At 41.5% G+C, this 15,337-nt stretch overlaps 1 protein-coding gene across 1 annotated transcript; it reads right to left on the bottom strand.

Moving 5' to 3' along the window:
- Positions 1-5,739: 5,739 nt before the first annotated feature.
- On the bottom strand, positions 5,740-14,773 carry LOC121026868 (pancreatic triacylglycerol lipase-like; the record flags this gene model as incomplete). The annotated part of the gene is made up of 8 exons (XM_040469678.1): positions 5,740-5,865; positions 7,059-7,223; positions 7,712-7,820; positions 9,091-9,220; positions 12,097-12,215; positions 12,711-12,830; positions 12,947-13,066; positions 14,551-14,773. Coding segments are annotated over 8 exons (1,050 nt in total), but the record flags the coding sequence as incomplete, so codon positions are not given.
- Between the last annotated feature and the right edge of the window lie 564 nt (positions 14,774-15,337).

The following is a 15,337-nucleotide window of genomic DNA, read 5'->3' as shown; positions in this document are numbered from 1 at the left end:
CAGCCACTAAGCTCTGTACTTATTTTCTCCTTCAATCTCAAATTCAGAATGTACTGATACCTTGTCATCTTGTAAGGGAATAATCTTCTGAAGAGAAGGGTTGGTTCAAACTGGGTTTTCAGAACCCTTTAAGTCCAAAGAGGTTTTGGTCCTGAGAAAGCTGTTTTCTAAGTCTTTTCTATAGTCTGGACACTCACACACATCAACTGAACCACATTGCTAAACATTCCTTGTACTGGAAGAATTTGTCCTTGTGTGTTGTTGTAATGGAACTGGATGTAAGGTTTTGCCTTATCATCAGTCAACTCTTGACTTCTTTTTATTTTTTTAAATCAGAGATGCCCTGTCTGTGGGATGTGAACTCAGCTGCTGAGTGTAGCCCAGAATTCCCCAGTCCTCCCCAAACCCATCGGTAGGTCCCATCAGTTCGTGTGGGCTAACAAAAAGTCTGGGGCCACACAGATCCTGGTGTCCCTTGGAGAGCATTATGCCCCAAAGTCTGAACCCCCTGTCTTACCTACTTTATGAAGGCTTTCTCCTTCCTACCCCTTCCCTCAGCCTCTCTCCCCAACTTCTCTGTCTTCCCAAAGCACCTCATACTTTCTGACACTGCTTTATAACTCTTTCCCTGTCCAGTTCCCTCACCAGACTATAAGCTCCTGGCCAGGTGAGGAATGTGTTATTTATTTCACATCCTTAGTGCCAAGACCAATGTCTGAAATATGGTAATGGCGATTCCATGACTGTTTGTTAAATTAAATAATGTACTTAATTTTAGTTCTAATGAGGAAATGACCAAGCTGGCATCACTTCCAGAGAAACCTGAAAAGGAACAAGGTGGGATGCTGTGGTAGCCACAGAGTGTGCCACTCAGATCCTTTTAGGAGCATCTGCTGCAGGAGCCCAGATGCCACCCATTGGACCCACCGTGGCACAGAAACAGAGGCTACGCTCTGCCAACTGTCCCCAGCCAATGACTATGACACAGGTACCAGAGACCATCCACTCCTACCTGAAGTACAATTACTACAAAGGACCGCCTTCATTTGGAGACTCTCCATGAACCTGGCCAAGATTTTCTCAGAACTTTGCTGAGGACTGAGACTCTTTCAACCCAATCTTTCCTTCCCTCTCTACTCTCATGGGTGTCAGACCTGCATTGCAATATGATGGTTCTCCCTGCCTGCTCTCATTTTGTCCTTTTTTCTTCTTCATAGACATTTCCCTGAATAAATCTTTTGTATCTCTGATCCCATCTTGGGGTCTGCTTCTCAGAAGACCCCACTGATGGGGGGGGGGTTCACCTGGGTGACTCAGTTTGTTAAGCATCTGACTTTGGCTTAGGTCCTGATCTTATGATTTGTGAGTTCAAGCCCCACGTTGGGCTCACTGCTGTCAGCGCAGAACCCACTTTAGATCCTCTCTTTTCCTCTCTCTTCATCTTCCCCACTCATTCTCTCTCTCTCTCAAAAATAAATAAAAACATTAAAAAGAAAAAGAAGACCCCACTGACATAAGCATAGAAACAGATCAGGAAAAGCAGTTGAAAGAGAAAAGTTCAGGCTAGAACCAGAGACAATGTTCATCCACCTCTGGCTAAAGTCTCATCTGTACCTTAGAGCAGAGAAGTTGGTAATAAACCTTATAACCTACACGAGGCTTGAATATGATTTATTACTTAGAGTTGTGTATGTGACACGTGTGTGTGCACGTATGTGTGTGCATATGTGCTGAAGCGAACTGTTTGTTGGGTGTAAATTTATGTAATTCATGTGGATTCCCTTCTTCTCAGCTAATTTTTATTGCTGCTATCTTTGTGTCTCAAGATAAAAAGAATCATTTTGAGTCTTTGAAGAGGGATGCATGAATTAGCTTGGATTCAAATGATGTCTAAATAGTAGAGGCAGGAAATAATTATTTTAACAGTTGGAGTCCAAGTTCCTTTTAGGGCAGGATGGCCTTTATTTAGAAAATATTCCATGATCCACTTTGGCTGGAGAAGATGAGTTTCCAAAGGCATGGTCTCCAATACTTGAAAACCCTGGTAAGTCCCTCTGCACAAGGTAGGATCAGGAGTTTGGGAGAGGGATAAAAGTCAAAGAGGGGTCTAGAGAAGTTGAGGGGGTATTTTCAGGCGGCACAGTGGTTGTGGAGCCTGAGAAAAAGTGACTAGTGAGGGGTTCCCAGGGGCAGGTCGCTCATGTTGCTTCAAAAACAACATTCCTGTATGTCCCCCAGACTTCCAGAACTTACCACCATTTATACAAGTGGCTTGTATAAATTAGGGGAGAGAAAAATCAAGGCGAGAGAAGAGACCCTGTAATAGCCCTAGGAGATGAGCCCCATGAGGGTCCCAGAGGAGTGAGAGGTCAAATCTGCAGTTGCCATGAAGTCAGAAACTGAATTCTCAGAGCTCTTGAGATAGCACCACTATGGACGGGGGGACGAGTTGGATCTGCCCAAGGGTTAGAAAATAAGTTTTTATTTGGGGTGACTATACCCGTTCAGGAAGTACCAGGTAATTTCCCCACCATGCAGCACCCTCCCATAGTCTGTCGCCATTTAGGCAAACATTCATCCTATTATTTGCACTGAATGTTCCTATAAACCCTTATCATGGTACCATATATTAGCTTCAAGGTATTTGGGAAGTTCAAGGCAGTGGATACTTACAGCTACATAGATAGTAGGCAAAAACATGTTAATTTTTTACTTTCTAGATTTAGGGAATCTACTTTTTATATTTCTCCCACCTTTCCTTTGGCTGTAGTGTGTGTGTGTGTGTGTGTGTGTGTGTGTGTGTGTGCATACACGTGCATATGTACACAAGAGTGCTAGAGGGATTTGGGACAAGAAGAAATACCTTTGCAGAGTCTTGAATCTCAGCAGCTGTTACACAAAACAGCGACAAATCCTGGCATCCTGGAGCAGGAATAATGAGCTGGCCAAAGGCCACCAATAGTCCAGCAGACCAAGAGAGACGCATGAAAAATTTCACATCACAATGACCTTGGGAAAACCTAAATCCACTAGCAAATAGCTTGCTACCTCAGGCGAGTTGTATGATAAACTCTCTGTGCTTTAGCTGCTTCTCCTGAAAATGGGGATAAAAGAATCCACCTTTTAGTGTATTGTCAGAATTAAATGAGTAAATATGCATAAAGCACTTGGAATAGTGCCTGACACACTGCAAGCATAATGCATGTGTTAGGAAAAACAAAAAAGAAATGGAAAGGGCAGTCCATTGCCTTCTGAAAGAACATTTCAGAGGAGCAAGCGGAACCAGAGTTGATGCAGTTAGCTCTTAACATCCAAGAAATAAAGTCCAGCAAGAAACAGGTTAAAAATCACATGCTCAAAGTGAACCACTTATACATGGACTGGCTCATCCTTTCAAATGGATATAGAACTCCTACCTAAAGGGAAGAAAAAAAATTTGATTTGGGGCTCTAGAAATAGGAATATTTCCTAAAAATTTACTGAGACCAGAAATAGGTAAATGATTTGAGTAAACGCTTCTTTTAAAGCAATTAAAGTGACTTGCAAACTGTTTCATTATGATGAAAATGGATATCCTTCTTAATAAGAGGGTTTTTAACAGATGTATTTTTTAAGATTAAATTCTTTTAAAATCCTTTGTTCCATCTTGTTACTTGAGCAAATTTGCAGACAATGTTTTCATTCATTTCTTTTATTATTCATTATTCATCATTATCAGTGTGTTATAGAAAAAGTCCAGGAGGCATCCATAGTAACTATAATTAAAAACACTTATTAAGCACTCAACACAATTTAAGCACGGTGTTAATCTCTTTACTGGAAATGCAGGGTTTAAAAAAAATCCATGCATACAATGAAGACACCAAAGTTTACATTGTAACCATGACATCCACCCTCAACCCTGTGCTCATATATTTAGCAGCTCACCTGACATCCAAGTTGGATGTCTGATGAGCATCTGAAATCTGGCATGGCTAAACCCTGTCCTCCCTCCTCAAATCTGTTCCTCCCAGTGCATTCCCCATTTTAGTCAATGGCATCTCCATCCTTCCAGGTGCTCTTGTCAAAGCCCCAAGAATCTTTCCTTCCATTCAGATATTCATTCTCCGCCCACACGGTCCACGTGTGTGGCAGAGGCTGGCTTCGCACCTTGTCCAGGAGTGCACCCTGACTGGTGTAAGCCAATCGGCACATTCCATTTCTCAGGCCACTGGCCAATCAGAGTGAACCTCAGAGATTTTGTTTGGGAAGATGGGGAGGAAGATGCACTTTGTGTCTCTTACTGGATGTGAAAGAGAAGGTCTGCATGGCCCCAGTTGCGGTAAGTGGCCCTTCTTCAACTGGGACAGGAGCTTGCCTTGGTATGAAACCATTAGGCACCATAGACAAGAGAGCACAGGAACAGAAAAGAAGCGGCTCTTGAAAAGGTCATTAAGTTGTTAGATCAACCAAACCTGAAGCTTCCCTACCCCTGGGCTTCCCAATCATGTGGACGAATACAGTTCCCTATGGTTTATGCCAGTTTGAATTAGAGCTTTATGTTCCTGCAAGCGAAAGCATCCTGATCAATACAGATTAATAATTCTCAGAACAAGTCTTCATGTGTTGATCAACTTGCCTATACTTTGGCGAAACACAGAATGAAAAGCATGTTCACATCTCCGTGGCTTTGGCTGTATTGTTCCCTCTTTCTGGAGTGCCCTACCTGTCATGTCCTCTTGGCAAATCCCCACTCACCTTTTAAGACCTTTCTCTTTTAGGATATTAGTGATTGGACATGGCCTAATTTTAAATACCTGACTCTAGTGGAGTCATTCATTCTTTTCATTAGTGAGTTGGTCATTCAGAAAATATGTATTTGATATCCTACTACATGCCAGGCCTTTGCCAGATACATACAACATGTAACCCCCTTAATGAGAGATATGCAGACAAGTAAATAAGCAATTATGATATAGAGGAATAAGTGCTGAGATGGGGGGAGTTCTGGGTGCAACAGTAAGGCAGTGGGACAGCCTCTAATCCAGTCTTAGGGGATATGGCAATGGATGTGAAGAAAGCTTTCCTGGAAGAAATGATGTCTACACACAGATTTAAGAACCAGTAGGAGTTACACAGACAGAAAGACAAGGGAAAACACATCCTAGGGAGTGGAAGGGTTTGTGCAAAGGTCCAGCACCATCCAAGATCAAGGTCCTTTTGGACACGAGAAAGCAGATTTCTAGAAGGAATATGGTGAGAGAGAATGCTAGAGTCTTTGGTTCCTGGAGAACACTGGGAGGATTTTTGATTTGTGCTTTTTAGAAAGATTAAAAAGGCTGCAGACAGGAAAGGAGCCTGGGGGGACCCCACTGGGAGCAGGGGGACTGGTTAGGAAGCATTGGATCTGCTATGTCCTTTTATCCTTCTGTGTCATCTTTTCTGAGATGTCTGATTACCCCCAACAAATGTAAAGATGGGAAAATGATAAAGGTTGGTACTTGGCCATGTGCACACTGGGAGGGGATCATCTTGGATCTGGAAGTCTGCCTTACGTGATCAGAATGACATCAGTAATATTAGCAATGGGCATGATGCCAGTGCCAAGTAAACAATATTCTCAAAGCTCAAATGCCACATAATAGGTATGTAACCAGCTTCAACAGTCATTTATGGTTCTTCAGACCAACTCCAGAATTTGGATTTTAATCACATTATACAAAAGTTATATTGGAAAAAATGGACATGGTGGCAAAGGAATGGATTGCTTCACCAGTAGATTTTATTAGCAGTAAGGTGCCGTGGTCACATGTCAGCTGCTCCTAACACGGGGTAAGAGTGAGCAGAATATCTTCCCTCACAGTTTCTTTACTACAGAAATTGAACCTGCAGAGACAAAACAACAGAAAGTCAGCTTTTCCTGCTACCCGGCTGGTGTGTTGGAGCATAAAGACAGACTCTATTCTCCCGAGTCTGAGCGAGAGCCACTCCATGTGCCCGAGAGCAGACATTGGCCAAGGGAAGACAGGCCTCTTCTGTATAGAGGACTGAATTCTCCTTTCCAGTGCTCTCATGGCTGTGCAATAGCAGAGGGAGGCGGTGTCATTGGATGTCCCTAAAAACAGAGAGTGTTCATTTGTCATATCCTAAAAACACCTACTAAGCACTTGGCATGCCGTCAATCGACGCAACTGAAGAAAAGTAGGGTCAGCGGTATGATGAGAAATCAGCCAGAGGGATATTTCTGAGGTCCTGGTGTTACATTCACTTATTTCAATTCAATAATCGAATTGAAACTGACGAGCATTACCCATGAGACTAGACAATGCTCAGTTTGCTTGGAAGCTAATTTTCTTTAATAACATATAGAAGCATATGTCAAGTGCCTGGCACAGACAAGGTTCTGAGAAGATGCCTTTTCTCTTCATCTCCATTTCCTTCCCTGTGGTCTGATGGCTGGAAGGTTCTCAAACAGCGCATTAAAGGTTAAACACTAATCTTGATGAAGGACACAAGAGATGAAGGGCGCACACACTATATATAAATAAAGGTGAGCTGAATTTTTTTGGTGGCAGTTAGCAACTTGCTGAAGTCAGATTTCCTGCCCACGAATTATGGCATTGGGCCTTCACTGAATTATCTTCTCAGGGGATGAGAGTAGTCCCCCCATCCCATCCCCACCATCAAGAGAGTAAACATATTCATTGTCCCCAACTACTCTCCTGTGGCTTTGTAATCTCTCCTTCCCATCGCCTCCTATCTCTCCTCTCCCCAGGCAACCAGTGATCTGCTGTCACACACAGTTGCTAAATGAAATCATTCTTTTTAACTTAGGGTCATGAAGCCAGATTCTCATTTTAACACATGTAGCAAATAACACATACCCATCTACAAATCTCTCAAAATTATCCCCTTAAAATTCTGCTCTTTTTAGCAAAGAAACAGAAGCAATTGGGAAAGCAATTGTGACCATGACGTGGGAGAACAACTATAGATTTAACTTAAAGTAGGCTTTCAGTGGGAATAGGATTACAAAAATGACGCGGCGCGGCAAATCTCTTTGGATTTTTATTACTTACACTTTTCCGTCGTTTCTTTCCACCATGATCTTGGACGCTCCCACTCTGGGTAGAGTTGGGTTGATCACCCGGTTGTACCAGATAAATTTAACCTTCTGCAAATCTCCAACATCCACATCAGAGTCAAATTCGTTGGAGTGAGTGCTGTCGGGGTGGAGAGTGCCCCTTGGGAGTTGAGAAGTTAATGAAAACGTTACGTGAACATACAAAAATATACACATCAATATATACATATAGGGTCCTAAAACCAGCTCACAACGCAGCTCTAGTAAGGTGACTGGTAGTACGTTTGCCATCCGAATGTGTTAAGTGATGCAGACAGGTATGGTAACTCAGTGGCAGGTCATTTGCCAGCAATAACTCGTATTGCTTTAATGTCATCCTTACTTTCATAAAATTTCAAATATGTTTTGGTCACAATTCTCCCACAATTTAATAAGTGATGACATCATCATATCGTCTTCTCCCGGTTGTTTTGTGGGCAGGATACTTATTTACTGACTATAAACCAGATGCCACGCATCAAAACGGACATCAGTGGTTTTCTCAGGAAACAGCAGAGAAAAAAAAAAAAAATTCCGAAACAGAAATGTATTCTGAAATGTATTAAGGTGCAAGGTAAAACAAACAGCTTAGAGTAATATTTTACTCACTTGAAAATTTCATATTGTTTAGAATTCCCTTTATTTCCAAACAAGGTCACTAGCACGTGTCCTGTAACCTTCCTTCCAGACAGCGTGACAGCTACCTTATACCTCCAACCTGCACAGGGTGAAAATATTTGCAAAATGTCAGCTTGTGCAGAAGATATTCTGAAAACAGGCTTAATTGGATGCCACTGCTGCTGAATTTTGAGTAATTTATATATAGTATTGTTTTTTAAATTATTTATTCATTTACTTTGAGAGAGAGGGAAAGCACGAGTGGGGAGGGACAGATAGAGAGGAAGGGAGAGAGAATCCCAAGCAGGCTCCACACTGTCAGCACTGAGCCTGACACAGGGCAGATCTCACCAACCTTGAGATCATGACCTGAGCCGAAATCAATAGATGGATGCTTAACCAACTGAGCCACCCAGGTGACCCAGTAGTGGCCGTTCTTCTAAGCAGATAGATACTCCTTTATCTAAATGTTCAGAAGACAGATGTGGGGGCAGGGCAGGAGTACAGAATCATTCCAAAATCAAGAAATTTCAAGTAAATGTAAGTAAGTCATATATTTTGCTTTCAATTTCTTGACCTAGCAATTTGTTTTTGAATATTCTAAGAACTTTACGTTAAAAGAAAGCGGGAAAATGGTAGAGTGTGACATTTTCATCAATTCCTTTTCACAGGTCTAAGTTGTCTACACTTATTTAAAAAATTCTATAATTCAGCTTTCCATTGCCATTGGAAATGTATTAAGTTATGGTAACCACTCTATGGTACCAGTCCATACTTAACTAGCAGTTTATGCCATTTAGAGCTAGCCTGGGTCAAACTGAGGAGGGGATTAAACTTGGCTTTAGTTTTTACAGTGCGGCCAACCCCACTGGCTCCAATAGTTTTCTTCCTCTGTGACCCAGGAAGGAAACCTGGGGGCTGTCCCCATGCCTTACCATCCCTGCACCCTCTAATTCCTATCACCCATGGAGGCTACCGCCCTAAACAGCTCTTCGATCTGGCAACTCCCTTCCATTCCCACAATCTCTGCCACCTCTCTCCTGGATTACTTTTCTGCTCGTACAAAACCTCAGAATTTTCTTTAGTGAAACTTGGAAGAGTCTGGAGCAGAAGAAGCCCCCTGAATTCAGCACCAGAATCGAATATGAAGGAATCAATCTTGGTATCATTTTTAGTTCAGGCCCCCAAAACTCTGTTCTGTTGCCCCTGTTGAGCCCGAGTTACATTGAGCATGACAGCTTTTGAATATTTTTCCATGTTTGGGAAGAGAGTTTCCAACTTTTCTGCGGAAGAGCAATTTCACACATTTTCACCAAACATGATAAAATACAGAGCATTAAGGATTTAAGACAAATATAGTAGAGACTTACGGGCAAAGTTGGTGGCATCACCAGTGTTTAGATAAAATATCTGGCCCACCCCGTTTGTTTTTCCAGGAAATCTGTCAGCATAATGACCCATCTGTGGGCAGCCTTCACTGGGGCAGGGGAAGCACTTGTTCTAGGGGAAATTAACAAATGATGACTGAAGTGCACCCTCTTTTTCCACGTGTTATTGCAATTCAAACATTCTAAAGCCAATTCTGTACTGATGGCAAAAGAGGATTTTCATAGTATCTCAGCAAAGGTTAAAAAGCATTTCGTTAGTTACAATGATAAACCAGTGATTTTACTGTCCAATGACACGATACTAACAAAAATATTATAGAAATCATACGAAAAGGGAATTTAGATATATATTTCTACATATATTTTAATCTTGTCTCTTGCCTTTGTAAGTTGCTCAAGTGGCCCCCAAGACATCCATCTGCCTCCAGGGGTTAGAATTTATTTTAGAAAGATTGCAAAAGGAAGAGCAGAGGGGATGAGGCGCTCTGATATGCAAAATCGGGCCCATTAGTAGGATGAAAGACTCAAAAGTCAGGTTTTTCCCAAAATTTTTAGCTTCCACTTAGCATGTTAAGGTCTGAAGGATTCAGATCTAAGAGTTTTCCCAATGTGAGCAGAAAATGTCCCAGTTGGCCTTTAAGTCGTAGCTGTGAGGTTGGGGTGTGGAGAAGATATATATCACATAGAAAAATGTCCTCTTTCTGGGTCAAGGAATTATGGGAAGAAAAGGGAGAGGGAGAAACACAATGGGAGAGACAAACAGCACAACTCCTGCTATGGAGGGGCAAGCCTGCTCCGCAATGGAGGCGAGGGGCAGTCTCTTGGATCAATGAACCAGATGGGGACTGGGCCAGAGTCGGGGTCTGCATCCAGCAAAAACTAAGGGGAGACTGAGCCAGTCAGGAAGAAATGGCCAGAGCTATCTGGGAAAGTTGGCCAAACCAGAAGAGTATATGTGCTGAGACATTATCTGCAGACACCAGCCGCATGCTCATCAAAAATGCAGACCCCCAAGTTCTCCCCTCTGCCCTGCACACAAACTGACCACCACCCCCGTGATCACTGTGCCAATACCAGCTTGGGGAGAAACTGATGAAGGGGTCCAAAGGCTGGGATATATGCAAAACTGGTAACATTTCCTTTTTTTTTTTTTTTTTAAGTATTTATTTATTTTTAATGTTTTTATTTATTTTTGAGAGAGAGACAGAGTACAAGCAGGGGAGGGCAGAGAGAGAGAGGGAGACACAGAATCCGAAGCAGACTCCAGGCTCTGAGCTGTCAGCACAGAGCCTGACATGGGGCTTGAACTCATGAACCACGAGATCATGACCGAAGTCAGACGCTTTAACGGACTGAGCCACCCAGGTGCTCTAACTGATAACGTTTTCTTACAGAAGTATCTGAGTGGGATGCCTGGGTGGCTCAGTAGGTTAAGTGGCTGACTCTCAATTTCAGCTCAGCTCATGATCTCTTGGTCTTGAGAGCCCCATGTTGGACTCGGTGCTGGGTGTGGAACCTACTTAAAATTCTCTCTTCCTCTCCCTCTCCCCCTGTCCTTTCCCTGCTAGCATGCACACTTCATGCACAAGTTCTCTCTCTCTCCCTGCCATCATCAAAAAAAAAAAAAAAAAAAAAAAAAAAGTGTATGAGCATCACTTAAAAGGTCTAAATATATTACTGAATCAGACTAAATTTTAACTGAATGAAACCTAAAGCTCCTTTGCTTGTTTCACCATTACGTAGAGATTGGGGATTTGGGAACAAGATAAAAACAAAGCTAGACCAAAGAAGGGGGTTGGTGTTGTTGCATGCATAAGCTATACTGCAAATAAAACATGCATCTCACATACACATATAGCCAACATTTGTTGAATGCTAGTTATTATATTTTAGATTCTGGGCTAAGCAATTAAAACATAGCATCTCATTAAATCCTCCCACAAAACCTATGGAGTCTCCCATTATTATTGCATTTAGAAATGAAAAAACTGCCTTAGGTTAAGAATTTTGTTCAAATCATTCAACCATTTAATAGTGAAATCAGGTTTCAGACCCTTTCTCTTCATCACGAAGTTATACATCCTTTGTAACTATGACTTCACCTGGCATGTTACTTAAAATTTTATTTATTAAATGACATAGATCACATATTTTTCCTTGAAAAAATTTATAGTGAAAAGAAGAGCAATAAAAAATAACAGGCAAAGGGCACCTGGGTGGCTCAGTCAGTTAGGCATCTGACTTCAGCTAAAGTCATAATCTCACAGTTAGTGAGTTTGAGCCTTGCATCGGGTTCTGTGCTGACAGCTCAGAGCCTGGAGCTGGCTACAGATTCTGTGTTTCTCTCTCTCTCTCTCTCTCTCTCTCTCTGCCCCTCCCCCCCTCATGCTCTCTGTCTGTCTCTTAAAAATGAATAAATGTTAAAAAAATAACAGGCAATAGATATATCACTTTCAAGATCACATTTAAGGTTTTTAACCCAGATGTCTAGCGAATACCAAACAAGATGAAAACTCAAAATCAAGCAAAGAAACAAAAAACTTGGCAATTATAAGGTTGCACAGAAATATCCACATGCCCATAATGATATAGTTTTATAGGATCAGCATTTAAGACAAGTTTTCCATATGTATCAGCATCCTGGAGCCATAGCTCAGATTTCCTTAGACTACTTTTTTTTTTTTTTTTTTTTTTGCTTACAATATTTCTAAGACAAGTTTGAACATTTACCTGATACATACTGGAGTGATAGAGAACAAAGTGGACATTTCAGCATATAAGCCTATTCCTCTAAAGTTCTCCAGTGCCTTATCACTATTACAATAATGTCAATGTACTTCAATTAAAAATATGTACGATTAAAAGTATAAATAATGTGGCAATAATATAGTGACATTCACTGAATGCATGTCGCGTCCAGTGAACCATACGTCATGAGGATGTGATGGTTACAAAATTCTTCAGGTACAAAGTAGAATATCTACTTACTGCAGAGAAAACACTGTAAGAGGCACAAGGGAATCCAGCAAAGCCATCGGGGTTAAGGATGCTATCCAAGTAATACTTGTAGCTTCTTAAGTGATTACAGGCCACAAAGTCACGGGTCCCTTGGAAATCAGAAATGATTTACACCTCAGCAACAGATTTTATTTTTCCAACGTCATGATTAGAACACAGTTGTTGCGTAGATTTTTCTAATTAGTGTGAACTCATGGTGGGCACAGAACAAAATCATGGATACAGTGTATTTATGGTTTGTGATGTGATCAGAAGTTAAGTACTATTGAAAAATTTAATAGTAATGCCATAGCTAAACGAAATGGAAAAATAACTTTAGAAGGAAAAGACTGGTCCATATAGATATAAGTACAACTTAGTAATGCATTCCCTGAATTAGATCCTTGGAAAGTTGACTACAATTACATTTTCTTTCCTAGGGTCTCTTCATGCCCAACTTTCCTCAGTGAAAAGGCCATATTTTGTGTTAAAAGTCCTTCATTACAGAAAATGTGAGATCTGTACCCAAATACTTAGCAAATTTAGTAAAATGAAATACAAATGTTCCCCTAGGAAAATCTCTTCATGTCCATAATGGTTTTTACCTTCCCAGATCCCATCTATGTCAACGATCTGAGAGAGAATGTTCTTCTGACATCCGGGCATTTCTTTTCCTCCATTTGGAAAGAAATCTAGATGGCCTACGGTTTGGCTCATTCCAAACCCTGAGGAATTTTAAAATATGAGAAAGTTCATGTTACTGTATAGAGTCAAAACACTCTAAAACACTCTACTGTGTAGAGTTAGTAAACACTTGTGGAGGATGAATTGCAGAACTCACCCATGTTAGGGATTATAGGGGCAGCGTCTGTGTGAATTACATCCACAAACAGGGCATCGCTGGGGTCCAATCGGACTAAGTCGGGTGTGCCCTCAAAGCAAGGTTCAGCTGGATCCAACCCTAAAGTAGATAGGATGTATCATGTTAATATCAGTGTATGCATTCACCTTTCTTTGTTAATTACCTACCCAAGTGCAAGCACTGGTGGGAACCATGACTTATTTATGGAAAGAGATAAGGTAGTTCTTCCCTACCTTATCATCTTCTTCCACTTTCTGTGTCTAATTCACTATTCAAATTATAGCAAATTTTTCTCAAACCATGAAATTTGGCTCTTTTGTGGATGGTTAGTCACTGGGACAATCCAGGCCACTAGCGACAGTTCTAGGGAAAGAGCTAGACTCTGGGAGACATGAGACTCCTAAAAGCTGTTCAGGCTAAAAGAAGTCTCCCCTCCCCCACCTGCCCCACTCTCCTGTAAAATCCTATAAAGGCAAGGACTTCGGTAGTCATGGTCACCAGGACCACAACTTCACAAAGTGCCTGGCTGAGTAGGCTCTTGTAAACAGTCATGGACCACGAGAAAGAATGTTCTCTCCAGCAAATTAATGATAGACATCTGGATGCCCCCACCAATCCAAACATGAACCATTTGCCCAAGGTATTAAAAAAAAGAATCAGAAGGTTGGAGAGAGAGTGCAAAGATGGAAAAGAAAAGTGACTGCTCCCTGAAATAGTCATCTCTCAGATCCAGGATAGCAAAGTCTTTCCTATAAACTTACAAGGTCGTTTTAGGGCCTGAGTATATACAACATGTGGCCCCATTGGCCAGAAGCAATCAGTCTGAGATTTGTGGAATAATATTTTTTTATCTAACTAGCAGCCTGCAGGACTGATCAGCCTGTCCTAACCACCTGTATCCTGTAACTCTTAGCTCAGGGTGGGTGAGGATTACGCTAATTATCAATTGCTGTCAAAGCGTAATATAATAAATTATATATCTTGAGCTCTTTAGATTTAATTCTATTTATTATTTATTTTGTTATTTATTCTCTTTATTCTAGTCACGAGACTTGTCCTTTGTGAATGCCTGAAAACAGGAAAAGAGATGTGAATAAGACTTTCCGATGTTCTTAATTCAAATTTTAGTCACATGCAATATATGTGTGTATACACACACACACACACACACACACACACACACATATGTTAAACAGATGGGGGCACTTGGGTAACTCGGTTAAGTGTCCAACTCTTGATTTCGGCTCAGGCCATGATCTCATGGTTGTAAGTTTGAGCCCCGAGTTGGGCTCCGTGCTGGGCATGAAGCCTGCTTAAGATTCTCTCTCTCCCTCTCCCTTTGCCCCTCCCCTGCTTTCTCTCTCAAAAAAACAAAAAAAAACCCAAAAAAAACCCCAAACAAACTAACAAAAAACCAGGGCTCTGTAGACCAAAGATCAATATTAGTAAAAAATTCGCAAGTCCTCAGAACATACTGATTCCCGATCACGTGGCCCAATTCAGAAAATGCCAAACTGCCATCCGTTTAGACCCCATGTAGGCAACCCTTAGTCCAATTTTTCAGCTTTTACTGTTTGACCAACCTGTGATTCGCCCAGCCGTCCCATTGATCCTCCTTCCTGCCTCTCCAGCTGCGTGGGCACCCAGACTGTGGCCAATGATGTGGACGTCGGAAGGTGAGTACCCAAATGCTGACTGTTGGAAAGAAAACTTCTTCAGAATGTTTTCAAATATATCAAAATTCAAGATGGCCACAGAAGAAGATCCCCTCAAACCTTGAGTTTTAAGAAGACGTGCTGGGGGCGCCTGGGTGGCTCAGCCGGTTAAGCGGCTGACTTTGGCTCAGGTCATGATCTCGCGGTACGCGAGTTTGAGCCCCGTGTAGGTCTCTGTGCTGACAGCTCAGAGCCTGGAGCCTGTTTCAGATTCTGTGTCTCCCTCTCTCTGACCCTCCCCCGTTCATGCTCTGTCTCTCTCTGTCTCAAAAATAAATAAACGTTAAAAAAAGAATTTTAAAAAAGGAAGACGTGCTGCCCCTTCAAAGCATCTGATTTTCACGGACCTTTCCCCCCCAGTTATAACAGAATATGGCAATGGTTTAACATTTAAACTGGTGGAAGTAGGAATCTCTGTTCTTTTACTATGTAGAGGAAATCCTCGCCAGGTATAAGGAATTGTTACCCAGTGGTGCTGAAGCAAGTATTCGGGTTAGAAAATAATAATAAAAGCATTTACTTAAGCAAATTCCAGGTTAACATTTTTTAAGGTTTTTTGTTACCAAATTAGATTAGCTTGCTGTCATTGTGCTTCTGTTAAAAACATAAAAAAAAAAAACAAAAACAAAAACAAGATAGTTTAACCTTAAGGTTG

This window comes from Herpailurus yagouaroundi, unplaced genomic scaffold (genome assembly GCF_014898765.1).
Source record: "Herpailurus yagouaroundi ecotype Mexico unplaced genomic scaffold, PumYag 162576, whole genome shotgun sequence".
Classification (NCBI taxonomy): Eukaryota; Metazoa; Chordata; class Mammalia; order Carnivora; family Felidae; genus Herpailurus; species Herpailurus yagouaroundi.
The sequence above is the reverse complement of the archived record's forward strand: the minus strand, read 5'-3'. Positions and strand labels throughout refer to the sequence as shown.